Consider the following 26,678-nt stretch of genomic DNA (forward strand, 5'->3'; position numbering starts at 1 on the left):
AAACTTTACAACTAAACCAATCAACACCCAAGACAATTATAGGTAGTGATGAGCACTTTGGAAAAATAAAACAAAACATGGAAACAGGGCACATGACAGGCAGTGATAGGGAACAGTCTCACCTTAGTTGAGGTGGTCAGGGAAGGCCTCTAGGAGGAGGTGATGTTTCAATGGAGACAGACAAGATGAGGAGCAGGCAGAGGTGCTAGGGGCAGGCAAGAGTCTTGGTGTGTTTTAAAGCTACCGGATGCAGGCCTGACAATGGCAGACACCTTGTCAGTGGTCTTTGGGGGGAAGTCCCCAGGACTGAAGAAGGAAGGGACTGTCCTGTCTTTGCCTTCTTAGGTCTTAGAACCTGCTGTGGGGCTGATGCGGGTCACCCCTTGGCCGGGGCCGGCTGGCAGCTGATGGAGGAGGCCAGCTTCCCAGCTGACACTCAGGCGCTGTAATTGTGATTAACTACCAGGTCCTCTTCCCTGCTCGGGCCTGAGGCCGTGGATGTGACAGCTGCAGAGTGAAGCAATGAGGCCAGGAAGGGGTTAATGGGCTGCCCCTCCATCTGAGCCCTTCACACAATGAGGGGGAGGTGGGGGGGGGCCTCTGGTGGGGGTGTGTGGCATCAGCTGGGGTGAGTGAATGGAGGGGACAGAGGCCTTGTCCCTGGGGACCCCCGGAGTACTCTGTGGGGATAGGGGTCAGAGCCCTCCCCCCTGCTGTTATTTCCATCCGTCCCCATTCCCCCCCCCCCCGCCTTCCTCTCCCAACCCCTCCCAGCTAGAGCATCCTAGGCACCTGCCTTCTGGGCTCCAAAGTGGGCAGCATCTTCAGCCTCATGGAATTCTGAAGCACAGTCTGAAAGTCAAAGAATTATAGAATCATGAAATGTCACCGCGGGGCGGGGGAGCTCATTTATTCCAGTCGCTGTCAAACTTTTTTTGCTTAATTATTAGCATCAGAACCCAGAGCCCCCACCCCTGCCTCATTTTCTCCGCCAATAATAAATAGTGTGTAGATTTCCCTGAGAGCATCCTGGGTGCCAGTCTAAATCATTCCTCATTCCCAGTCCTGCCCCTGAGAACGGGGGCACGTAGGGGGAGTCATGACAAATGTCTCACTTACGCAACCATCGCCACAACTATCTATAGAACATTCCCCTCACCCCAGAAAGTTCCCTCAATCACCTCTGGGGTCAATACTCCTTTCCCTAATCCCGGGTTGAATACTGGCCCCCCAAATCCAAAGACACGGAGTTCTAGTCCCTGAGTTTTGTAAATGTTACCTTATCTGGAAAAGGGATCTTTGCAGATGATATTAAATGAAAGATCTTGGGGTTGATGAGATGACTGGATTTTCCAGGTGGACTTTCAGTGCCTGAGAAGCAGGTCTGCCTGGCTGGCTCAGCAGGTAGAGCATGCGACTCTTGATCTTGGGGGCATGAGTTCAAGCCCCATATTGGGCACAGAGCTTATTAAAAAAAGAAAGAAAGAGAGAGAGAGACTGAGAGGCAGACTTGCAGAGAGGGAGACTAGTGACCATGTAGGCGGAGAGTGAGGGATGTGGCCACAAGCCAACGACTGGCTGGAGCCATCAGAAGCTGGAAGAGGTAAGGAAAAGCTTCTCCTGTGAGCCTTCCCAGGGAGCACAGCTCCACAGACACTGTCGTTTCAGAGTTTCAGCCTGGGAATTCACTGTAAGAGAGTAAATTTCTGTTGTTCTAAGCCATCCAGTTTGTGGGATTCTGTCAGAGTAGCTCTAAAAACTGAATACACTTGGCAACCACGCCCTGTTTTCTGTCTGCGTACTTCTGCCTTTGCAAGAATGTTAGATAAACGGGACCCTACAGGTTGTAGCCTTTTGAATCTGGCTTCTTCCACTCGGCATAATGAATTTGGGAGTCTTTCATGCTGCCCAGTAGTATTCCAACGTGTGGAGACACAGTGACTTGTTTATCATTCACCAGTTGAAAGGCATTTGGATAATTTTAAATTTGGGGCGATGACAGGTAATTCTTCTATGAGCCTGTGCACTCAGGTCTTTGCGGAGACACCACGTGTCCCTTTTCTAGGGTTGGTATCCAACCATGGAATTACTGGGTCATACTGCAAGCATATTTGTAATTCCACTAGAAACCGATGAACTTTTTCAACGGGACTGTACCAGTTCTCACTCCCACCAGTGCCTAGTATTGTCAGAGGGAAAAAACAGTCTTGGCCATTTACATAAGCACGTAATGAACACAGAGTTCTCGCGAGGACTGAACAAGTATATTGCAGAGAAGGATGCTTCTCAGGATAGCGCGTGCTCCTGCCTTGGAAATGTCAGCTCTTTCTTCTGTTATCCCTGCGGGGAGGCCAGGACAGAACCAAGGCTGCAAAACTCCAAGGCCAGGTGGGCCAGGTGGGTGAGGCAGGGGTGCTGGGGAGCTGGCAGGCACGTGCCCATCCTGAAGGTCGGGGTCTGCAGGAAACAGCGAGATAGAGGTTTGAGCGCAGGTGGCTCTTCGGGGAGTGCTCTTAGGATCTTAGGGGAGTGAGGAAAGCGGGGTCGGTCATTTGCTCTGGAGTTGGGACGGCCTTCAGAGATGTCACACTGTGACACAGGGTGGTCAGGCCTCTTCACTCTGCCTTGACCGGCTTTGGAGTGGCTGCTCCTGGGGGATGGGAAGTCTTAGGTAGAGCAGCCCCTTCACCTGAACCAACCATCAGCAGCCAACGCTGAAGGCATGTGGGGTCTGGTCCCCTGATCCAGGTGACATCTGCTGGGGGGCGGTGGCGGGAAGGAGGCCCACGTGGTCAGAGCTTTCCGTTTTTCAAAACGAGCTGTAAATCTAGATGTTGACGTTGTCTTCTCATTTTTTGAAAGGGCTGGAAACTCTTGGAGACTTTTAGAACATGCTTCGAGGAGTTAGCACGCGAGGTGTAAGGTCTGGGTGGGGCCTGGGGCTGCCTGCCGATGTCCCCTGGTGTGAAAGCTGCTCTGTCACCATCTGATATCATGTTAGTGTCCGGTCCCCCATGCGGTGAGCCCTGTGGGACAAGCACCTTTGGGTTTTGCTCCCCAAAGCATCCCCAGCCCAGGGCAGGGCTTGGCATGAACTGAAGAAGAAGGAGAAAGTGAAAGAGCGGAGTGCTGAACTGGGGGACTTGTCTCGGCTCGCAGGGGATTTATTTGCAGAGAAAGTCATTAGATTTTGAGTTAATTTGTTTCACAGCATCTGACAACAAGTACCTTATTATGGAATGTATATAATACATTTTATTACATATAATAACAACTTCTCTCACACCCACACATTAGGTTCATCAGATTCTATTACCTCACCCTTCAACACATATCCAGAATCCGACTACTTCCTCCTACCTCCAAAGCCACCACCCGGTCCGCAGCCACCATCTGTATCTCCTGGGTCATTGCCAAGCCTCCCCGTTGGTCTCCCTGCCTCTCTCCTGCCCATCACTGCATGGGTGGAACAACCAAGGGAGGTGACCCCCTTGCCCCTGGGGGGCTACAAGAGGCTTTGAGGAGGAGGCCTCCTTGGGGAAACAGGATGTTTATGACAGACCTTCTGAGGGGAGGTCTCCTGTCCCCCACACGGAGGAGTGGTTCCTGAGGTAGCAGAACACAGAGGGTGATGTCGAGACCAGGTGTGGTCCTGGTCACTTCATAGCACTCAGGGGACCTCGGAGTTAGTACAGTTTGGAGCCCTCCCCCCACCGGCTAAGCGTGTGCGGGAAGGGAGTGTGCCTGTGTGGGTTCCCTGCAGGGCCGGGGCTGGGCCTGTGTAGTGGTCCAGAGCACAGCTCTTGTGTTCCTGTTTTGCGCCCGTGGGCAATTTGTCTGACCTCTATTTCCTCTTCTATAAAGGAGACTAAAAATACTAATACATACCTCACAGGGCTCTGATGACTTAATATGCGCAAAAAGGTTAGGACATATTAGCCAGGCAGGAATTACATAAGGGCTGTCTCCTAATATTATTATGGGCCAAGATCAAATCCGAACTCTGCCATGGACAGGTTGTGTGACCTTGTGCAGGTGACTTTGTCTCTCTGGTCTCAGTTTCCTCACCTGTAAAATGGGATCATATTGGCACTATCCATAGGGCCATTGTGAGGATTCAAGGAGATGCCATATGGGAAGGCCTCTCTCAGGTTCAAGGTTTATGCAAGTATGGGAGCGTCTGGGGAGCTGCCTATGTGGCCATGGGCAGATACTCTTATAGTCTGGACTCTTACACCACTCTGAACGGCGCCCCTTCCTGCAGGACCCCAAAAGATCCCCCTTCCAGGCACACCCCTTTCTGGCCTCGTATTTCTGCTTCTTGGACTGCAGTGCCACCTGCTGGCCGAAAGATGCATTGCATCCAGAGCCGTCTGCCTGCTTGAGGGGAAAGGGATAGTCTTGGGCGCTGACTGTGTTCATCAAAAAGACAGGCAGATGGACACACACACACACACACACACACACACACACACACGACACGGACGTAGGTATCAGCCTTTCTCTGTAGAGACTGAGCCTCAAAGGAGGCCACACAGAACCAGGTGTGAAGCTGGGGAGCTGGGGTTCACATACCCTCTCCCCCCACTCCAGATAACCTCCCAGGGCAAGTTCAGGTTCTGGACCTTTCTACCCCTTTACTTAGAGAGAAGCCAGGAGCTGAGGTTGGGGTCCTGGGGAGAATGTTAGGGCTGTTCCCCAGGACCCAGACTGAAGAAGGAAGAGCACTAGACAGGGAATCCCCTGTCACTCTGGCTCCACCAAACACAGGTTGAGCAACCTTTGGAAAATCTTTACCCATTTATTTTAGCCTTTATCATTTTGAATATAGTCACTGCCGGGTGAGCATTTAACAAGGGCATTATATTCTAATGTGTGGAGAAAATGATAAAAATAGGCAATTTTCTAAAACTCCAAAAAATCCTTTAAATCATCCATAAAGTACAGTTTTTTTGAATGAGTCCTTTGCAGTAATAAGCACCCTGGACATAAAGATGAACGGTGTGTGGCTGCGATTGTAGAGGTTTGCAAACTCTGATTTTCCATTCAGCTTTCACTCAGATGTGCAGGGTTCTGCCCGCTCCACCCCCTGCCCCCTTGCTCACTGCTGGGCTTATGTCCAGGCAGCCATGCACACTATGTACATCTCCCTTCCTCTCCCTCTCTCTGGGCACACACGGTTGCATTTCTGAAGTTACATAATAAAAACAGCTAACATTTATGGAACATTTATTATGCATCATAATAAGTAATGTTCTGAGCCCTTTACCTGCCTTCATTCCTATCATCCTTCTAAAATGCTTTGAGGTAGGTACTGTTGTTACAGATGGAGAAATGGAGGGACTGAGAGGTTAAGCAACTAACCCAAGGTCACGCAGCCTTTGACTGGAAGAGCCTGGACTTGAAGCCAAGGAGTCTAGGACCAGAATCCACACTCTTAACTGTCCTGTTACTCACTTAAATGGAAACCCCATGAGAGGCATGTGTATATGTCTGTGGGTCTGCTGTAAGCCCACAGATTCCATCAGGCAGGCTAGAACCTCTCCCGTGTCATCTGCATTGTCCCCAAGGCTGGTCTCTTCCCACCAGGACCCACTCAGGGTGTGTGCTCAGTAATTGTTGGACAAATGCCCATGGCTCACTGAGCCCCAGCGTCTTCCTCTGTCAGACTGGAGTCACAGTGCTTCTGATGGCTGGAGGTCCCAGCGAACTGTCAGCAGGCAAGTTCTCTTTAAAGACCCTCCATTCTCCCTCACCCACTTCCTGTTCATCTCTGCCTCAGGCTTTCAGTCTGTCCCATAGAGAGAGGTGCACCAATCTGGGAGAGCTGATTGTGTGCATATCTGCCAACTCTGCATTCAGCAACATCATAGTCATTGAAATCAGCAACAGGGAGAGTATTTGACTGTGGAAATTGGCAAGGGTACAACCAGGACGATTTCCCTTTAGAGACGTTAAACATTTACTGCCGCCAGGAGAAAATGGGTCCTCCAGGGAGCAGCATGGTGGAGTGATCACACCTATTGTCTCTGGAATCACCTGTGTTCATAGTCCAGCTCTATCACTTACCAACTGTGTGATCTGGTTCAGTTACTTAACCTCTCTGAGCCTCATTCATCCAGAAGACAATTCTCTTCTTCATTAGGGATTCTGTGCAAGCAGCCATATAAATGCTCTCTCAGTGAATGTTATTTATGAATATTCCAAATTAGCCTAGAAGGTGGGGGAAGGTGCTTGTTTCCCCATCTGAGGAAAAGGGGTGATGTGGACGGGATTTACAGTGTCAAAGGGGAACTTTAGACAAGGGCAATGTGAAATCTCAGGTTGAGGCCCTAATGGATGGAGTCTTGAGCACTTGAGTCTGTGAGCCAGTACGGGCTGTGTGCAAGGCGACTGGGGGTCAAGGACCTCCTTCAGTTCTTTGAGGGGAGGGTTGCTGTTAGCTCTTGAGTCTGGACAGTTTTGGGGAGAGACAGGTGATCTAACTAACAATTATGCCTGCCTTCCCCTCCCCTTCCTTCTTGTCAGCGAGCACTGCTAGAGGGATGTTGTGTGGTTGGTGACATATGAGATGTCATGTATTTAACGAGAATACTACAAAAAGGAGAAGGAATACGGCTCTATTGGAGTAACATTTCTGTACCTGGCATTAAAGTAGTTTAAATCTGAAGGAGAGTCTGACATGTGAAGATGTACATGGTAAGCCTAAAGCAATCATTAAAAAAAAGGTGAAAAAAAGTTAAAGAAAATGGAAGTCTCTAGAAAACTTTCAGGGCATGTGTCTAAGCATGATTTCCCATCACCCTTTTGTGAGTTAAGTTTGTGAACTCACGGGAAGCACTTGGAAAAGTACTTGGCATGCTGTAAGCATGTGATAAATTTCCGTTGTTCTTTTTTTTTTTTTTTTAAGATTTTACTTATTTATTTGATAGAGATCACAAGTAGGCAGAGAGGCAGGCAGAGAGAGAGAGAGAGGAGGAAGCAGGCTCCTTACTGAGCAGAGAGCCCAATGTGGGGCTTGATCTCAGGACCCTGAGACCATGACCTGAGCTGAAGGCAGAGGCTTTAACCCACTGAGCCACCCAGGTGGCCCAAGTTTCAGTTATTCTTATCCTCACAATAATTTTATGGGACAAGCTTCTTTCCTTATTATACAGTAAAGAAACAGAGACTCAGAGATGCACAGTAAATTGCCTGAGGTCACACAGCAAATTAGCAGGGGAGACAGATCAGAACCCACGTTTGTTGGACTTCAAAGCCTCACGCCTCACACCTCACGCCTGCATAGAGAGGCAGGTCCAAGGTCTTTCATCACTGTGTTGTTTAAAATCAGAAATAGTGCCGATGCCCCACCAACAGCAGCTGTTCCGTAAACTGTAGCATGCCAAGTCAGGAAGTGCTTTGTGCTGGGTATGAGAAATGAGGTCACCGTATACACAGGGACATGGAACTGTCTTTAAGACATTCTGTTCTGTAAAAAGAACACCTGAAGAAAAAGTTCCATAACCCACAGGAAACAAAGCCAAATATTCCATAAAATCTAAGAGTGAGTGTGTGTATGTGTGTGTGTGTGTGTGTGAGAGAGAGAGACTTATACAGGCTCATATGAAGCAGATGAAGGTGATTTAAACAATAGGATCTATTTATAGGACACTCCCTTTCTTTAGACTTTTATTTTTGTTGAGTTTTGAGATAACACATATTCAAAGAAAAAATTCAGAGTACAGCAATGTGTCAAGAAGAAAAAATATCACCAGAAATCCCTTTCTCCAGCCTCTTAACTAGGCTAACATGTTGGTATACGTCTTTCCAGTCCTCTCTGTGTGTGACTGTGTGTGTGTGTGTTAGTGTGTGTAAGCATATACATATGTATATAAACATCCATATGAATATGAGAATTCTGCTGCTCTAAGTGTCCCACACGTTGTAGAAGCTTAAAGAACATAGAAGTTTATTTCTCTGCCATATTAAATCTGGGTCCTAAGTAGAATGGTGGCTCCATAATCAAGCTTGCAACCTCCTTCTATATTCTTGCTGTATTATGTCATCCTGTGTCTTCTTCCTCATGGTCTAAGATGGCTGCTCCAGATCCAGCTATCACATCTGCATTACCAGTGGCAGGAAGGGGAAATGGAAAATTGAGGTCCCACCTCTTCCTTTTAAGTACACAATCAGAAGCTGGGCACATCATTGTTGGTAACATCCCATTTGTCTGAATGTAATCACATGGCCCCCCCCTCACTACAGGGAAGCCTGGGAACTGTGGTCTTTACTCTGGGCTGCCATGCACCCACCTGGAAGTCCTGGGTTTTAGGACCATGAGAGAAATGGGAGAATGGACACCATGGAATTCATTCTCTCAATAATAACTGCTTCCTCCATCAAGACAATTCTGTATCTTACATTCTAACCACTGAACCCTGCAGGAAGATGCTGGCTTGGGCCAAATTGCCAGTCATAATAGAGGAGACTGTCTTTGTTAAGTCACAACCGGAAGCCAGCTGCCTTGGCACATAGGGACTTTTCAACCGAAAGCCATTTCCAGATGAAAAGCAGAGCCCTGGCAACATCAACATTTGCCAGGCACTTCCTCCAGACTTTTCCCCAGAGACATCAAGAAGAGAATCAGGAGAGACCATTCATACATCAGAGCTGTAAGATGATGATGTGTGTCATAGATCCTCTCTGGCAGGTTTTGCTCCGTCTGCTGATCATTCTTAAAATGATACCATTAGTCTGCCCATGGGTAAATCCTATCCTGCCTACAAATCACTCATTCCTTGTCCTTTCTTTTCACTTTCAGAGGGGGAGGAGTTTGAGCATGTACATGCGTGCGTGTGCGTGTGTGTGTTAAGAATATTTAAGATCATGGGTGCCTGGGTGGCTCAGTGGGTTAAGCCGCTGCCTTCGGCTCAGGTCATGATCTCAGGGTCCTGGGATCGAGTCCCACATCGGGCTCTCTGCTCAGCGGGGCGCCTGCTTCCTTCTCTCTCTCTCTGCCTGCCTCTCCATCTACTTGTGATTTCTCTCTGTCAAATAAATAAATAAAATCTTAAAAAAAAAGAATATTTAAGATCATGCAACCACTCTGGAAAACAGCATGGAGGTTCCTCAAAAAGTTGAAAATAAAACTATCCTATGACCCAGCAATTGCACTACTGGGTATTTACCCTAAAGATATAAACGTAGTGATCCGAAGGGGCACCTGCACCTGAATGTTTATAGCAGTAATGTCTACAATAGCCAAACTATGGAAAGAACCTAGATGTCCATCAACAGATGAATGGATAAAGAAGATGTGTTATATGGGCGCCTGGGTGGCTCAAGTTGGTTGAGCAACTGCCTTCGGCTCAGGTCACAGTCCCGGAGTCCCGGGATCGAGTCCCGCATAGGGCTCCCAGCTCCATGGGGAATCTGCTTCTCCCTCTGACCTTCTCACCTCTCATGCTCTCTCACTGTCTCTCTCTCAAATAAATAAATACAATCTTAAAAAAAAAAAAAAAAGAAGATGTGGTATATATATACAATGGAATACTATGCAGCCATCAAAAGAAATGAAATCTTGCCATTTGCGATGACATGGATGGAACTAGAGGGTATCATGCTTAGTGAAATAAGTCAATCGGAAAAAGACAACTATCATACGATCTCCCTGATATGAGGAAGTGGAGATGCAACATGGGGGGTTTGGGAGGTAGGAAAAGAATAAATGAAACAAGATGGAATCAGGAGGGAGACAAACCATAAGTGACTCTTAATCCCACAAAACAAACTGAGGGTTGCTGGGGGAAGGGGGTCAGGAGAGGGGGGTGGAGTTATGTACATTGGGGAGGGTATGTGCTATGGTGAGTGCTGTGAAGTGTGTAAACCTGGCGATTCACAGACCTGTACCCCTGGGGATAAAAATACATTATAGGTTTACAAAAAAATAAAAAAGTAGAAAATGTAAAAAAAAATATATAAAGTAAAAAAAAAAAAAAAGATCTATTCTCTTAGTGACTTTCAAGTATCCAATACAGTACTGTTCATTATAGTCACCCCGCTGTACATTACATCCCCAGAAGGCATTCATCTTACAACTGTAAGTTTGTATCCTTTGATCAACATCTCCTCATTGCCCTGCCCACCGCTGCCCCCGCTCCCAGCAGCCCCTCAGCAACCACCCATTAACTCTCAGTTTCTGGGAGTTCAGTTTTTTTTTTTTTTTTTTTTTTAGCTCCCACATGTGAGACCAAACAGTAGTTGTCTTTCTCTCTCTGACTTATTTCACTTAACAGAATGCCTTCAAGGCTTATCTATGTTGCCATGAATGGCAACACTTCCTTTTTGTTAAAGGTTGAATAATATTCACATATACATAATACCTTTTCTATATTCATTCATCTGTGGATGGACAGTGGGATCATTTCTGTGTCTTGGCGATTGTATATAACACTGTGATAAACATGGAGTGAAGAGATCTCTTTGATAAAGGTGTTTTATTTCCTTAAGATACCTACCCAGAAGTGGGATGTCTGAATCTTATGGCATTTTTATTTTTAACTTTTTGGGGAACCCCCATACTGTCTTCCACAGGGGCTGCACCAGTTTGCATTCCCACCAACAGTGCACAAAGGTTCCTTCTTCTCCACATCCTCGCCAATGCTTGTCATCTCTTGTTGTTGTTTTTAAAGATTTTATTTATTTATTTGATAGAGATCACAAGTAGGCAGAGAAGCAGGCAGAGAGAGAGGGGGAAGCAGGCTCCCTGCTGAGCAGAGAGCCCGACGCGGGGCTCGATCCCAGGACCCTGAGATCATGACCTGAGCCGAAGGCAGAAGCTTAACCCACTGAGCCACCCAGGCGCCCATCTTGTGGTTTTGGTATGAGCCATTCTAACAGGTGTGAGGTGCTGAATCACTGTGGTTTTGATCTGCAGTTCCCTGATGATGAGTGATGTTGAACTTCTTTTCATGAACCCGTCGGCCATAAATATTCCTTTTTTGGAAAAATGGCTGTTTGAGTCTTTTGCCCATTTTAAATTTTTTTCTTTTTTTTTCTTTCTTTTCTTTTTCTTTTCTTTCTTTTTTTTTTTTTTTATATTGCGTTGTATGATGCTGTCTCTTTCTTACCACCTTTTGCTGACTCTCTTACAATTCTCTGCTTTTAAGGTCTCATGTCATTAGATTGGGCCCACCCACGTAATCCAAAATAATCTGTTTTAAGGTCTATAACCTTGACTCCATCAGCAAAGTCCTTTCTGCTATGCAATATAACATATATACAGGTCTCAGGAATTGGGGTGTATGCATCCTTGGAGGTGCCCTTCTGCTCACTCCTAATGTTTGCTGAGCCCTTCTCAGGGAGAGGCACTCTCTATGCTGGGGTCTGGGAGGCCTGCGGTAAATGTGTCTCAGGGTACAATGCTCCGGAAAAATAACGGGAGGGAATTTCTCCCGGGAAACTCTCCCCCAATTCAGAAGTTTGGGTGGCCAGCTTCCTAGCAGAGAAGTCCCTCTTGCTCTGGTTCTGGTTCTCTGGGCAGAGGCTAGGACCCCAAGCCCGCCCCATGTTCCTACCCCTTTAGCTCCCATCCACTGCCCTAGGGTGGAAGGAGGGTCATTCTGTCCTTTTTCTATATAGACCTTATCCTTAGTCAGTCATCCATCTCCAGAAAAAATTCCAAGGACACCCGCAGAAAGGACAAATCATGTATTTCAGTCTGTGTGGTATGCTGGCTCCCCCCACCCCCTCCCTGGGCAGCTGCAGTAGCTTCTGATTCTGTTTGCACCTGCTGAGGTCCCTGAAGTACCACTCACCAGACCCCTGCAGACCCTACACAGGCCAACACAATCTTCCACTTGGCCTCTAAGGTCCCTCCCTCCGCAGGCTGCACCTGGGCTCAGCAGGCTGGCCTCCCCGGAGGTGGGGCGGGAGACTGGAATGAAGCCTGTTGCCCACCACCCTATGGCTTTTGCAAGCATGGATTCCATGGACACGAATGCACCCCTTCCCTCCCTTTGCCCCCTTCCCTCCCACCACCTGGAGATACCAGCTCAGGGGCATCTTAGGGGAACCCGCCCACCTGCTGCCAACCCCAGGCTAAATCGAAAGTCCTGAGCTCATTCTTCAGGGAACTTATTTAGTTGGAGGGCAGAGATAGCAGGTGACTCGGTCACCCTAGCAACTGGGTTTAAGCAGAAGGGCCGTCCAGGGTCCTTAGTAGATGTTCTCAGAAAGTGGAAGCTTTTAGTGACATTTGTTGAGCACTTGCTGTTTGCGGGTGTGGTGCTAAGCTCGCTGCATTTATTAATAAGGTTGACCAGCCCTGAGGGCAACCCTCGTTGGGAGATGCTCTTCTTGTTCCCACTGCACGGAGGAGACTGTGGGGAGCGGACCCATGCACCTTTGCTTAAAGGCTGTCAATGTCAGAAAGGCCTCCACGGATGGTGGGTGAAAGTAAAACCAAAGAGAGGTCCAAACACAAATAAAAATGGGCAAAAGAGGGCGCCTGGGGGATGCAGTCGGTTAAGCGTCTGCCTCCTGCTCAGGTCATTCTCATGGGGTCCTGGGATCGAGCCCCTCATCAGGCTCCCTGCTCAGTGGGGAGTCTGCCTCTCCCTCTGCTTCTCCCTGCAGCTTGTGCCCTCTCTCTTATAAATAAAATCTTTAAAACAAATGGGCAAAAGACCTGAACAGACATTTTTTAAAGGAAGACATACTTGTGGCTGACAGGTTCATGAAAAGAAGTTCAACATCGTCATTCACGGAAGTGCCTTTTCCAGATTCCCTGCCACCCTGCCACCCTCTCCCCTAGTCCTCGACAGAACACATCAGCATGGTGAACTCCATACTCCACACCCGCTTCTGCATCTCCTCCCTCTGCGTGTGTAATTAATCTCGGAACATCTTCTCACATCAGAACAGAGAGATCGTCTCCTTGCTTATTATCTACTCCAACATCCTGTCTGGGAGGGAACAGTTGAAAACAACCCAAATGCCCTTGTCAGTGCAAATACAAATAAAACTTCTCCCTGGTGCCAAAAAGGGAGACATCCCCTCTCCCTTTTCTTAGAGCATCTACTTTAGACAACTTGTAAATTCTTTCCCTGCTCCTTTCAGGTGCATTCAAGTCTTTTAAAGAAGGGGACTAAGCCTCTAGTCAGTTTTGCCTCCCAGGATCACTTTTCTCAAGGACATAGGAGCTGTCTCTTTGTAACATAAATGTGAAGAAAGTCAGTGCCCCCATCAGCCAGCCTCTGGGGGAGGGCAGAAGCCTAACTTCAGTGTTTGACTTCAAGTTGCAAAAAGCCTCCTCATAAACACATGAATTTTGGGGCACCTGGGTGGCTCAGTTGGTTAAGCGTCTGCCTTCAGCTCAGGTCATGATCCCAGGGTCCTGGGACTGAGCCCCGCTTCAGGCTCCCTGCTCAGTGGGAAGCCTGCTTCCCCCTCTCCCTCTGCCATTCACTCTGCTTGTGTTCCCTGGCGCTCTCTGTCTCTCTGTCAAGTAAATAAATAAAATCTTTAAAAAAAAATGAAAGGGACGCCTGGGTGGCTCAGTTGGTTAAGCAGCTGCCTTCGGCTCAGGTCATGATCCCAGCGTCCTGGGATCGAATCCCACATCGGGCTCCTTGCTCAGCAGGGAGCCTGCTTCTCCCTCTGCCTCTGCCTGCCATTCTGTCTGCCTGTGCTCGCTCTCTCCCTCTCTCTCTCTGATAAATAAATAAAATCTTAAAAAAAAAAATGAGAGAGACATGAATTACTTTTTCCTGCAGCAAAGACACTTGGCTAACCCAGATAGCCAGCCCAATTACCAGGTGAATTCAGGAAGAATGATATGACCCTCGCTTTAGGACCAACTACCATTTAGGAATATGGATGTAGTAGATTACATCTGCTGTGAAAGGTGAGGTTTCTTTCTGCCTTTGCAAGCTCATCATCCGATTGTCTGTGCCGAGACCTATAATCCACTTTAATGCCTACTCAGTATAAAACAGTTTTCTTTCTCTTCTACTGTTGTAGAGGGGTTTCCTGGTTGGCAGATTTTGTCTCCAATACCTGCACTTATCTTTCTACCAGAGACTGGTTGCATAAACTTGGTAGCTCCCCACCATGGAATACTATGTGGTCATGACAAAGACCCAGAACCCTCTCTCCGCTTTCATTGTTGAGTGAAAGTGCAAGGTACACGGTAGTTTGGTAAAAAGAGCCTGTGTTTGTGCTTGCATAATCTCTCCAAGAGTGAACAAGAAACTGATAAAAGTCCTTGTGTGTGTGTACGTGTCTATGTGTGCGTATCTGTGTGTGTTGAGAGGAACTGGGCAGATGGAGGACAGGAGAGAAGGAATTTTTTTTTGCCAAACATCATTTTATATTTTCTGATTTTTGAAACATGCGACTACACTATCTCTTCAAAATAAATTAAAAGGAAGGCTGGTGGCAAGCAAACCAAACACTGAAGAAAAGAAGTCCCAGGACCAGACGTTCTCTGAACACTTGATACCTGTTCATTTCGGAGCTTAGCCTTGACCTTAGAACTAACTGAAGACTGATGATACTGACTTTGGGGTTCATGTTAGACTTTTTTGTGGGAGGGCTGATCTTAGTGTAAAAGCAGGGAATGTCTATCTAAAAGAAAAAGAAAAAAGAGAACAAAGGAACAGTCGGGTAGTGAATGCACTCCTTCCCAGACTTCCCAGGGTCCTCAGGGTTCAATCCTGGCCCTGGGGAGTGGTCGAGGGGATGGGACTCACTTCCCGAGGTTTGCTGTAGTGTGCCACCCCGCCCGCCACCTCTCTGCCTCCCAGGAGGTCACTCCATTTCCAAGGAGCAGGTCTTCGTGGGTCAGGAGGGGTGACAGGAAGGGGTGTGTGGCATATAACGTCCATCCATACTGGGAACCGAGCAGTCAGGATTCCCATGGTTCCACCAGGGTCCCAGAAGCTTCTCTTGGAGGAGGGTGGGAAAAGGAAACGGGGCAAGGGTCCTCTCTCAACCACCCTGACCACTTCCAGGTTGTGTAAATTGTCCCTTGTTATTTCTGTTGGGCATCAGATCAGGAAATGGCCCAAGAGGGCTTGCTGGGCGCTTCTCCCCTTTATCCCTGTGCTAAGCCTATGAGGTAGGCGCTATTTATCATAATCCCCATTTTAGGAAGGCACAGAGAAATAAGTGACTTCCCCAAGGTCACACAGCCTGTGAGGGCTGCTCACCCTCTCAGCGGTCTCCCTTCTGACACGCTTGAGCCTGCCTCCAGCTGAGGCTGCAAACCAGCTCGCTCTCAACAATCCGAAAGAGTTCTGTAATGGGATTGCGGGCACTGTGACTCAGCACCGGGGTAGGGCTGTGCTTTGCAGTGGGAGGTCTTGCAGCGTTCTCCACCGTGCCTGAGGATATACCCAGCCTCTGCTTCCTAGCTCCCCACCCCTTGCCCTGTGGCCTTGGGCACGCGCCCTGCTCAAGTTTCCAGGTGTTAGTAAAGGCCGCGGGTCAGGACCCTGTCCTGGACCTCGCCAGGTGTTCTAGGCGGAGCACTGCAGGCTGCAGAAGTCAGCCGAGGAGAAGAGCCTCAACACGTTGACCAGCGGGAACATGAGCAGAGCTCCGACCAGGGAGCCCAGCTGCACCGCCGCCCCGCACCACAAGAGGGCGCTGCGGCTGCGGTCGCGTAGGATCACGCCCAGCATCACCTTGACGTAGCTCAAACAGCCAATGAACAGCACCCACGAGGCTACCTGCGGATACCGGGAGGCAGAGATGCAGAGTGAAGGCGGCTTTGGGGGTAGCCCTGGGGGAGAAGGATGCTTGTAGGGTGATCAAACTGGGCTAAGGGAACCCCATGGAGTAACCTTTAAGTTCAGTAGTATCTGGGGGCTTCTCCCTAGGGCTAAGGGGGCCCCACGAGTTGACACACACCTCCAGGGCAAAGGAGAACCCATTAGCCTTTGTGGCCCCCATGATCAATCCAGGGCATCAGGGAGAAGGCCAGGGCTGCGGTACACATTCACGGGAGAGGCTGGAATGTCTCCTTGGACCAGCCACCTCACTTTCCTAAGCTTCCATTCCCAAATGAGAACCATCCCTTCCCCTGCCCAGCCCCACCTGGGGCTTCCTTCGGGAGCAAACACGAGACTTCGGCTAATAGAAAGCTGCTTGGCTAGGTTAGGGGGAGGGAGGGAGGCAGCTGCACAGGCCAGATACTTACAATGAGGACTTCCCCAGCCCAGTGGCCCTGCATAAGAGGGCAGGGGCTCATCACGGCCATGGCCATGTTGTAGGCCCCGAAGCCAGTCCCGAGCACGGTGAGGATACCGAGGAACGGTAGAGACCTAGGGCAGAGAAGAGGAGGAGAATGGAGTTGATGAGCAGCCTGATCTCAGCTTCCCCTACCCTGGGCACTGCGTAGAATGGTCAGCGTCTCTAGGATTAGAGGTCAGATCCACGTGGAAACTTCCAGGCCAACTGCCTTAAGTGGGTCCACGAGGTTTCTGAGGGGCGATACTGGTCTAAGTCACCTTGAGCATTCATGGCAGGTGAAACAGAATGGACTCTGGTGCTATGGGGACCTGATTCAGATCCCACTTCCTACTGAAGCTGCAAGACTGGTCCCTGATCCTGCTTTCTCACCGGCACTAGGAGCCTTGCATGGCTGCTGGGACCTGTGGAACAGACTGTGTGGGGCCTGCCCAGGGCCCCGCCCAGTGTTCTGTCTGCTTCCATTTCCTCCTGCAACATTCCCAAGCTCTGCCAGGAGGCTGGGCTGACAAGATGGCTTGGAGCCTGGCATTGCAGGCTGAGCTGGGCCACCTCAGTCGACCCCTTCCCCTCTGGTGGCATCTACGACATGAGGTCTACCTGATCTAGGGGCCCTGATAGCTGGCTTGGGTGAATTCCACCGGTGGCCTCCCATGTCAGCTTTAGGTGTGACAATGGAGGACCCTGTCCTTCATTAGAGGTCGTCACCCCCGAGGGCCTCCCTGTGCACACCCTTCAGAACACCAAAACTGGCCTGTGGTCTGGGGGGCAGGGGGGCAGAGGGCCTGCCCCTGCCTCTAAGAACTCTTTCCTCCAAGACCCTTGGAGTCCCTGCCTCTCAGACCGGGTATGTCCAACATTTTGGGCTTCTCCTGTTCCACACATCTGTGGCCTCTGCTGCTGCTTCCCCAGAAATCTCCAGCCTCCAGTTTCAAGCCCTAAGGGAGAAAATCCAGCTCTCTGGCAATGTGACATTTTCCATCTGACTCTCCTCTCCTTGTTCTCCCTCCTTCCTGGGCTGGGGGAAGGGAGCGGGTGTGAGCAGGTCATAAAGGCCCTAGAGGGCAGACAGGGCAGAGCGGTGGCTGGGAGGTTGTGGGCCCTCCAGTGTCATGACCCCAGAGTCCGTGGTTCTCCTTCCAGGCTCTGAACCCCTGCAGCGGAACCGCTTCGGTTGCCTACTAACATTTGAAATCTCAGGTTCCGATCTAGGCTAGCTCAATCCGCATTTTATCAATTTGCCTAGCCATTCTTCCAGATCTGCGGCCATAAGGGAGCCAACATGAGCTGGAGGCAGGAGGACAGGGCTGAAGTCCTGGGAACTAGACCGTGGGATTAGACTCTTTCTGTGAGCCCGGGGGTTAAATGGGAACACCAGCTCCTGCCTGCGCTTTCCTCCTTAGGGGCCAGTGGCTGGTCAGTACCTACACTAGACCTGCCATATGCACAGATACTGCTCTAAAATCTTTACCAAAGTAGCTCATTTTATGCTCCCGGCAACCCTAGGAGGTAGAATGCCTATTATCCCCATTTTCCAGATAAGTTTCCCCGAGGCACAAAGAGGTGAAGTGAGTGATTTGTCCGGGACCACATAACCAGGAAGTGGCAGAGTTGGGATTCGAACCCAGGCGGTCCAGCCCTAGAAACCAGGTTCTATATACAGAGCCTGACAGCTGGGGTTTGGAATTCTGCCTTCTGAGCAACCCAGGGCCAGCTGGGCCAGACCTGAGCTGCAGAAACATGGAGAGGAAGCAGACAAGAGGGTTGGCCATGGAGCTGAGCGTGGCAGACAGGTGATAGGCCACAGGCCCATAGGAGAGGCAGGAGTAGGTCTGCACGGAGGGCAGTACGCCGTTGGTGAGTGCGTTCACGAAGGCCACCAGGATGTAGATGAAGGCCAGTTGGCCTGGGTGCTTGGAGTCCGTTTTCTCCTCTGGATGCCCCTGGGCCTTGATGCAAGCCCCCGGGTCTGGGGGGCCCAGGTCCTCCCCTTCTCGTGGCCGGATGGAGTGGAGGGTGACCTGGGAGGTGAGGAGGTCTTCTATGGAAGATTCCCTGGGCCTGGGCTGACGCTGGAGGACAAAGAAAGCTGTGAGGCAGCAGGCCATCATGAAGGAGAGCAGGAGGAAGAAGACCAAAGGCGAGAAGTTGGCTGGGAGGTAGCGGCTTTCCAGATGGATGGCGGACTGTGTCGTCCTGGTCAGGTCAGACATCAAGGTGACATTAGCTACCTGGGGAAAGACAAAACGAGGGTCAGTCTGGTCCCTGGGGGATGTCAGGACATGGGTGACAACAATATGAATAATCATATCCAATCAGTAGCATACATTGCTAGTAAGGGCTAATAACATACACAGGATTCCTCAGGTAATGATCGATAGTGCTCACTGGGCACTGGCCCTTTGCACAGGTCAGTCCATGCATGCCTCCTCATGGCCCTGTGCAGTGGGCACCATTAGTCCCCGTTTTGGAGGATTGGGGAGTGTCAGAATGGTTCGTCTTCCCTGAGGTTCACGGGGAGTATGTGGGAAAGCCAGTGCACTTGCTTCTTAAGGACACTGAAGCAATGCGTAAAGTCTACGGTTCTGGGCGCCTGTGTGGCTCAGATGGTTAAGCGTGTGCCTTCGGCTCAGGTCATGATCCCAGGATCCTGACATTGAGCCCTGAGTTGGGCTCCTTACTTAGTGGGGAGGCTGCTTCTCACCCTCCCTTTGTGGTTCCCCCACTTGTGCTCTCTCGTGCACATGCTTGATCTCGCTCTCAAATAAATAAATAAAATCTTAAAGAAAAAAAAGTCTACAGTTCTTATCCCCAGCAGTACATTAGCAACACCTGAGGAACTTCCGAATAAATACAAGTTTACCATCCCTGTTTTGCAATTTGAAAATGCAAAAGAGCCTGAAAATTTGGATTTATTTCATGCCTCAGTTGGCAGCCACACTTGAATGGAGGTCGTCTATTTATAGCCTTAATGTGGCCCCTGGGCAGGAATACCCCCCTCCCCCAGGGCTGTAGGCAGTGATGTCACAGGTGCTATTATATACCAAGACAGGTGGGTTCTAAAATCCGAAACTCAAGGTTTCTCCCAGTTGGGACGTCAAGGGTCTCCGAGAAGCCCCAACCCCCAGAGAGTCTTATTCCATTGGTTTGGATGGAGTGGGGACCCCTGCTGTGTTTCAGAAGCTCCCCCAGGTAGGGGATCTGACACACAGTCAGGTCAAGAACAGTGGTCTACCCAACATCTGGGAAACACAAGCCCTCTGCACAGTCTTTTCCATGACCAAGCATGGGGAACCATGATGGATCATGCCGGGTACCTGTAGGAAGACCTCCTTCCCGGTGGTCTCAGAGCTTGGGGTGGTGTCTGACGGCTGAGTGACATTGACACAGGTGGTGAGACCTGAGCCCTGGGCAAGAGCCACCAGGGCAGGCAGGAGGCCGCTGAGTCCTTCGCCCACAAAGAAGGTGGTGAGGTAGCGGGCGGACAGCCGGCTCATGAAAGGCAGGAAGGTGACCGAAGAGGTGCAGTCCACCAGGGCCAGGAAGAAGGTGAGGACCATGAAGGCGATGCTGTGGTGGCCATCCAGCACCCAGGAGGTGACATTCCAGAGGAAGGCGAAGAGCGTGCAGGCGAGGGTGCCCACAGCCAGCACGGTGAAGATGATGGGCACCTCCGAGAGGCAGCCGGGCTGGAAGTGATGGAGCAGCGTGACCAGGAGGGGGCCGACGTTGGCCAGTTGGATGACCACTGTGAGGTAGGAGGGAAGATACCACCCCTCAGGCAGCTCTGCCACCAGCAGGGGAAGCTCCACCCACAGCCCGTTGATGGCCACCCAGGAGCCCATCCCGAAGGTGCAGACCAGCAGGTGAATCAGGAGAGCCATGGTGATGTCAGCCCCGTGCTGAAGCCGCCACCTCCCAGATCAGCCTGCAGGGGGCGCCAGTGGAGCCAGTGGAGAAGAACGCCAGGGGAGCAAAGTCAGGGTCGAGGACTGTCAAAACATGATGCCAGGGAGGCCAGGTTTCCCCTGATCTTTTTCCCTTCTCATGAGCAGGTTGGCTTTTTATGCTAGGGAAAACACAGACACATTCTTTTATAAGCTTTCCAGAGGAGTGAGCTTCCCTAACCGTGGCTCATAATTCCAGAGACCACCAAAGAAAGTCCGACATATGTAACTGCGCAAATATTAAAACAGATAAAAGTAATCCAACAACAAACAAAGTACTCTTCGAAAAAAAGAAAAACAGGCAGAAATACCAACAGTAAGATCAAAAGATGACCACCTGGGGGAAAAAATACTTTCAGTGTAAATCATAGACAAATCATCTTCCTCTTATGTAAAGAGTTTGTAGAAATTAAGAACAAAAAGACTAAATAGAAGAGTGGGCAAAGGATGTGAACAGTTCAGAGGAAAATGTACAAATAAGCCTTAAAGATACAAAAAGATCTGGGCTTGCACCCAGCTCTGCCCCTGGCTAGGAGGGTGACCTCGGACAAGTGACATTGCCTCTCTGTGCCTCTTTACAGAGAGGATGACAGTCTTGATTCCATGGTTTGTAATGATATGCAAATATGTTAATGAGCTAATGTTTTTTAAACAGGGCCTGGCACGCAGTAAGCACTCACTGGGGGCTAGCTAGCATCCTCATGGTGAAATGCCGGGTTTGGGGACATAGACATTTTTGTCCAAGTCACATGAAAATTAATACATGACAATTACAATTTTTTAAAAAGGCAAAAAAAAAGAAAAGCTTCCCATGAAGAACAATTTTGAAGAGAAATGTTGATGGGGCCAATTCCATCCTTTTACATAAGGGAAACAGGGTGGGGTCTGGGGAGGTGGGATCTGGAGCGGGTCCCTTGCAACACTTGGCCTCCTGATGCTCCCCCCCCCCCCGCCACGCCCCACACCAGTTTAACTTCATTCTCTTCTAGAAGCTGCGGAAGTCTCCCTGTGGCTGGGCCTCACCTGGGAAAATCCCCTTACCTAGCGGCTCCTTTCCGGGTTCCACACACAGGACTGACTCTCAGCCCCAGATGAACTCCCTTCTTCCTCCACTGAGCAGAGCTCAGTCTGACCTGCATTCTGGCCACCGCCGCCGCCACCACCACAGGCTGTCCAGAGGACTTAAGCAGGTGGCTTAAGCTTCCACCTGTGAGGCCAGACAGGCCTGGCTCTGGGCCCCCCACTGAGAGGACTCAGGGAGGGAAGCTCCAGGCAGTTATTGCCTGGGAAGGACCTTTTTCCCAGGTCAGTCAGGCACAGCTTCCTGGCTGCGCTCTCCCCCCTGAGACCAGAACAGGGTATACAACAGGCAGAATCCCACTAAAACACGCTGCCCGCGCCTACTCAGAGTTCTGCCTCTGATGGGGGAAATGATAGGGAAGGACAAGAAGGTAGAGGCTGAATGGTGTTCCAAGGCAGAGGCTGCTAGCTGCTTCCCATTACTCACTCTTCCCTTCTTCCTTAGGTGTCCCAGAGACCAGACTTTTGGTTGGGCAAACAGCCACCAAGCTAAGGGAATACATTTCCCAGCTTCCCAGAAGTCTCCTTAAAGATGAGGGAGTAAGTGTGCCTTTCTGCCCTTCCTCTGTCCTGCTGTCTGGGACTCAGATGTGATGGCCGGAACCCCAGTGGTCGTTTTGTGCTAAGAAGGGTGCTGTGGGCACTAGAGGGAGATTAGACCTTAAGGCTTGGCAGCACAGAGTTGCCATACCAGCCCCGTTCTGCCTGCCACTGAACTATTTTGTTTGCTCAGTGTTGTTTACATTGTAAATAAGCTGCTACCTTCTTTAAACTACTCATTTTATATACAGCAAAACAGTGGCCTAGTGTTTTGTGGCCAGAGATAGACATTGAAGAATATAGGGAGACTGATTATAGTAGCCCAAAACTCATGAGAATTTTTATCTCCTTTATTCTGGATGTCCCAACTCAGAAACTCAGGTCCTGCCCCAACTGAGATTTGATCAAAAACCAAAATCAAATAGGATTCGTTGTTGAAATACACCTTAAACAGGCATAGAAAGGTTAAGAGTAAACTTGGGGGCAAAGTTTCTCTTCCAGAGAAAGGCAAAGAGATGGAGGGGGGGAGGGAGAGAGGAAAAAGAGAGAGGAGGAGGGAAGGAGGGAGGGAGGGAGGGTAGTGAGGGAGAGAGAGAAACAAAGAGCTCTCAATGTGGGATTTGATGCCAATAGTATAAATTAAGACCCCAAGACATTCCATACTGATAGGTACTGCCATCATTAGTGGGGTCAAAGCAGTTGTGGATATCTATAATCTGAATAACATTCCAGATAGTGGGCAGCGGGCTGGTGACTCACTCCTCTGGACCTGGATGGCAGAAGGTAGTGTAAAATAAACAAGGATATAGAGGAGGCAATAAATGATATTTCTAATAAGGAGGAATAAGTAAATAACAAAAGGGAGGAGGTAGATTTGCTAAAGATGGTTATTTTTATCATCTGAAAAACCATTAAAAGAATGAGAGTTCCGCCAGATGTCCAGCTATACATTTATAAATATGTAGTTCTCCAGCATAGAACCAGTCAGAAAATAAGACTTGCCAGGGGAAAAAAATCATTTGGGAAAAAAGAAATAAAGCTGGATCTCTTTCTTACTTTTATCCCTCACCCCTGAAAAAATTCCAGATGGATCAAATGTTTAAATATTTTTTTAATTAAAAAAGGGCTAAAAACGCCCAAAGAACACAGAGGCGGAAGGAACCACCTGTGCAAATGTCCTGGGGCAGGAATAAGCCTGGGCCAGTGTGGCTGGAGCAGTGTGCTGGATGGGAGGTGAGAACAGATGCGCAGGTAAGAAGCCTGAGCCTCCTTTATGTGCAATAGGTTCTATGCACAGAAAGACTAAATCCCCACACTGCACAGAGCTGAGCAGTCTGGGTTCTGATGCAGGCACCACATGGCTGTGTAGATTGAGGGAAGTGATTTGGCCCTGCAAGTCTCTTCTGTTGGCTGGAAAATAGTCATGATGGTGCTATGGCCCAGCGTGACCCATGTCCTGTGTGGCTCTCCTGCCCGGGGCTGCCTCAGGCAGCCACAAGTGCCCCATGCTCCTGGACCTGGGAGATACAATGAGCCCATTGATCAGTGACAATGGCAGGGTGGGGAGGGAAGGGAGTGGGGGGATGGCCTTGGCAGAGGGAACCGCATGTGCAGAGGCCTGGTGGCTTCTGAGCACTATAGGAGCGGCTCCCAGTGAGTATGTTGGGAATATTTTTAAAAAGTACATAGCTCTTTTCTCTTTTTCCTACAGTAACCTTGCAGTTCTTGTTCATACATTCAACCAGTATTTACTGGCCACTCGGGGTGTGCTGGACAGTAATTTCTACTTTCAGAAAAGCATGAAAAGAACTAAGCAAAATAAAAAAAGAAATCTAGAGCGAGTCAGAGGCGATAAGGGCTGTGGGAGAGAGGCAAAGCTGGGAGGAGCTGACAATCATAGATGGGGTTGTCAGAGGGAATGTGAAAGAAGTGTGGGAGTGAGCCTGGCCGGGGGAGAATAGTTCAGGGGAGGGGACAGCAAGTGCAAAGGCCCTGGGGTGGCTGCAGCCGTGTGAGGGTGGAGGATGGGCAGGTCATGAAGGGCCCCCCAGGCAAGAGTTTAGGTGACTTCTCTGAGCCCAAATCTCCATTCTTGGGCAGAGGGAGTACCGGCTCTAACTGCGTTTTAACAGAATCCCACTGGCTGTTGTGAGGAGAGTCATGAGGGGCCAGGGAAGAAGTGGGAGTGAAGACTGTGTTTCCGTTAGGGAACCGGTGTGGAAATCCAGGTGGGAGAGATGGTAATGGCAACAACAGTAAGACTAACAGCAGTAATGATGACTAACATCATTTACTGGCCAAGCACTTTACCCACATCACCCATCAGATCCTCCCAACAATCCCCAGGTAGGCAGCATGACGACCGCCATTTTAAAAGGAGTTAATGCGGCTCAGAAAACTAACTTGCCCCGGGTCACCAGCTGGTCCCCTGGGAGCTGGGACTGGAACCAGGCACAGCTGAGTGTGAGCCTGAGCAGAGGGAGGGGGTTACAAAGAGGCGGCAGGGGCGGGGCTGAGCTGGGCCCCTTTCCACTCGCCCTGCCCTGGGGCCTCCTCACCCTGTGGGCTGGGAAGGGGAGAAATGAGACTCCAAGACATATCTGCCACCTGGGGCCCAGTGACAGTGGGGGACCAGAGACCTTGGGCTCTGGCAGAGACACTGAAGACTTCATCTGCACCCAGCTACGGAGCCAGGACAGCCCCTGACAAAGGTGTCTCTTTCCTTTGAATTCTTGTATCCAGAGCAGAGAGTCCCAGGCCCCAAGGAGGGCAGGAAGGGCCCCGTCCTACCTTGAGCCTCGGAGCCTCCACTCCCAGCGCTCTCCGCTTTGTTCCCGCAGAGACAAATCCTGCCTGTGGCCTGGGCTCACCTGCTGAGCTTTATCTGCGTCTTATCGCGTGTGTGCTGACCGCTCCCACTGTGGCATCACCTCCGCGGGACCAGGGCCCTGCTTCTCTTCCAGGGGCCTGGTGGCCATCTGGTTTGCAAAGGTCTGGGCCATCGACCGAGTCTGCCTCAGCCTTGTGGCTTGAGCCGGGGAGGGTGGCCCAGGCAGTGCCCTGGGCAGGGTGGGCCCTTGTCTACACCCGCTCTTGGACAAGGGTCTGAGTCAGTGTTGTCCCAGCGTCCTTGGTGAATCCTGCAGGCCCTCCGCCTGGGGCCTGGGATGTGGGATCTGGCCTGTCCTCCTGAGAGTGGTGGGGAGATTGTCTGGGTTGGAAGCAGGGTGACTTTGACTAGATAGAGCAGGAAGAGAAAGAGAAAGAGAGAGAACCAAAATGACAGTGACAGAGGGACAGAGGCAGGGACGAAGGAGGTAGTGGGGCAGAGAGGGCAGAGGGCAGGAGGGGAGCCAACGGAGGTAGAGGAGGGACTGTGTGTGCTGGAACTCCAGCCTGGCTCAGCCCCAGCCCTCACCTAACCAACCGTTCACATCCCTGTGGATCAGGCGGCCTTCTCTTGCCTCTCCTCACCTCAGAGTTCCCTGGCTGCCTCCAGCTCAATGTTCCCATCTCACGAATGTGGGGAAACTGAGGCCCAAAGAGGAGGCACTCTTTGCCCACACTATGCCCCCCATCTCAGGTTGGGGTGGTCATCCAGGCCTGTGCTCACTGGCTGTGAGTCCTCAAGCCAGCTGTTTGCCCTCTCTGGGTCTTGGTTTCTCCATTGAAGAAAGGGTGTGGGGATGCCCCTATCTTGTTGGGTTCGGCTTACAGGGAGAAGCAAGGAGATAGTGGGAGCCCAGGCTGGCTGGCAGGGACTTCAAGTTCCCTTCTTCCTCCTCCTCCTTCCCAGGGCCTGGAAGGGCTGCAGGCCTCCCACGAGGCTGACCTTGGCGAAGCAGCCTCCCCTCAGTGCCCATCCGAACCCCCAGCCCCCATGCCAGGCTGGTGAGACTCCGGCCCGACCTGGCAGGAACAGCCATCTAGACTGCCCAGCGGCCTGGAGACGCAGCCGGGCAGAGGTCAGTGGGGGTCCAGTCTTTTGACCCAGGGAGGAGGGGGCTGAAGTCCACCAGGGCAGCTCCAACCAGACCACAGAAGAGAAAGCCCTTCTTCCTCTTCGTCCCTCCAGCCTCCAGCCCAGGAGTCTGAAACCAGGGGAAAAAAAACACAGACCACCCATTGTCCCCAGACAAGTGCCCCCCACCCTCCAAGCTCCCAGTGTCTCACAGCCCTGAGCTGCCCTGCCCAGCAAGGCCTGCTTACCTGCAGGTCCCGTTCCCAAGTGGCTCTGCCTGGGAGGGGAGGAGGCAGCCGGTTAGTATTAACCTGCCCCGCCCAGCCCAGGGAGGGAGACGCAGGGAAGGGTGGGCGGGGCTGTTTGCAGCACCAAGAGCCTACTGTGTGTCTGAAGTCTACCCAGCCGCCCAATCCCCAGGATCCCGATGATACAACAGTGACAGTAAAGGGCTCACATTATCAGGGAGTGCTTCCGGCCGTCTGGATTTTATGAGGGTTGACTCCCAGAAGGCAGAAGACCTGCCCAGGCTGGCTCTGGCCTCAGCCCAGGGCCACCATAATTCTTTTCGCTCAGGAACAGGGCTCCCCGGAGCAGAAACTCTTGGTTCCAATACTGGAGCTCAAACAAGTCACTTGGAAAGTGAGGGTATTAATAGCATCCTCCTGGTAGGGCAGAAATCCCAACAGCCAGTGTGTGCCAAGTTGACTCTGTGCCAGATGCTGAACTTGACATGCATGAATACATTTACTCTTCGCCACACCCTTCGGGGGGCGCGGTACTATGACAATCCCATTTGACAGATGAGGAAACAGAGGCCCAAAGAAAGTCAAGAGCCTCAGCAGGGCTGGTCTCTGATGCCCACTGACAAATGGCCATTGGACAATAGTAATAGTTCAAATCTGATTAAATCT

At 50.5% G+C, this 26,678-nt stretch overlaps 1 protein-coding gene across 3 annotated transcripts; it reads right to left on the bottom strand.

Moving 5' to 3' along the window:
• Positions 1–15,264: 15,264 nt before the first annotated feature.
• Positions 15,265–26,241, bottom strand: SLC52A3 (solute carrier family 52 member 3). Of its 3 annotated transcripts, none has more exons than XM_044263310.1 (5): positions 26,222–26,241; positions 19,554–20,305; positions 17,962–18,467; positions 16,187–16,310; positions 15,265–15,716 (listed from the first exon to the last, which is right to left on the bottom strand). In XM_044263310.1, exons 2-5 carry the CDS (start codon positions 20,118–20,120, stop codon positions 15,504–15,506), a joined length of 1,410 nt encoding a protein of 469 aa, XP_044119245.1. In that variant the 5' UTR covers positions 20,121–20,305; positions 26,222–26,241; the 3' UTR covers positions 15,265–15,503. The 3 variants fall into 3 exon arrangements, with proteins under 3 accessions (XP_044119245.1, XP_044119244.1, XP_044119243.1); XM_044263309.1 differs by lacking the exon at positions 26,222–26,241 and adding an exon at positions 26,013–26,052; XM_044263308.1 differs by lacking the exon at positions 26,222–26,241 and adding an exon at positions 24,594–24,706.
• Between the last annotated feature and the right edge of the window lie 437 nt (positions 26,242–26,678).

Source organism: Neovison vison, chromosome 8 (assembly GCF_020171115.1).
Source record: "Neovison vison isolate M4711 chromosome 8, ASM_NN_V1, whole genome shotgun sequence".
NCBI classification, from domain to species: domain Eukaryota; kingdom Metazoa; phylum Chordata; class Mammalia; order Carnivora; family Mustelidae; genus Neogale; species Neogale vison.

What these genes read in the sequence shown, in the direction of transcription:
- SLC52A3 (XM_044263310.1), bottom strand. Translation starts at nt 20,120, where the DNA reads ATGGCTCTCCTGATTCACCTGCTGGTCTGCACCTTCGGGATGGGCTCC. An exon ending in TCCATGTTTCTGCAGCTCAG is followed by an intron (nt 16,311 to 17,961) that starts GTCTGGCCCAGC and finishes TCTCTGCCCTAG; the next exon opens with GTCTCTACCGTTCCTCGGTA. An exon ending in GGGCTGGGGAAGTCCTCATT is followed by an intron (nt 15,717 to 16,186) that starts GTAAGTATCTGG and finishes CGGTATCCGCAG; the next exon opens with GTAGCCTCGTGGGTGCTGTT.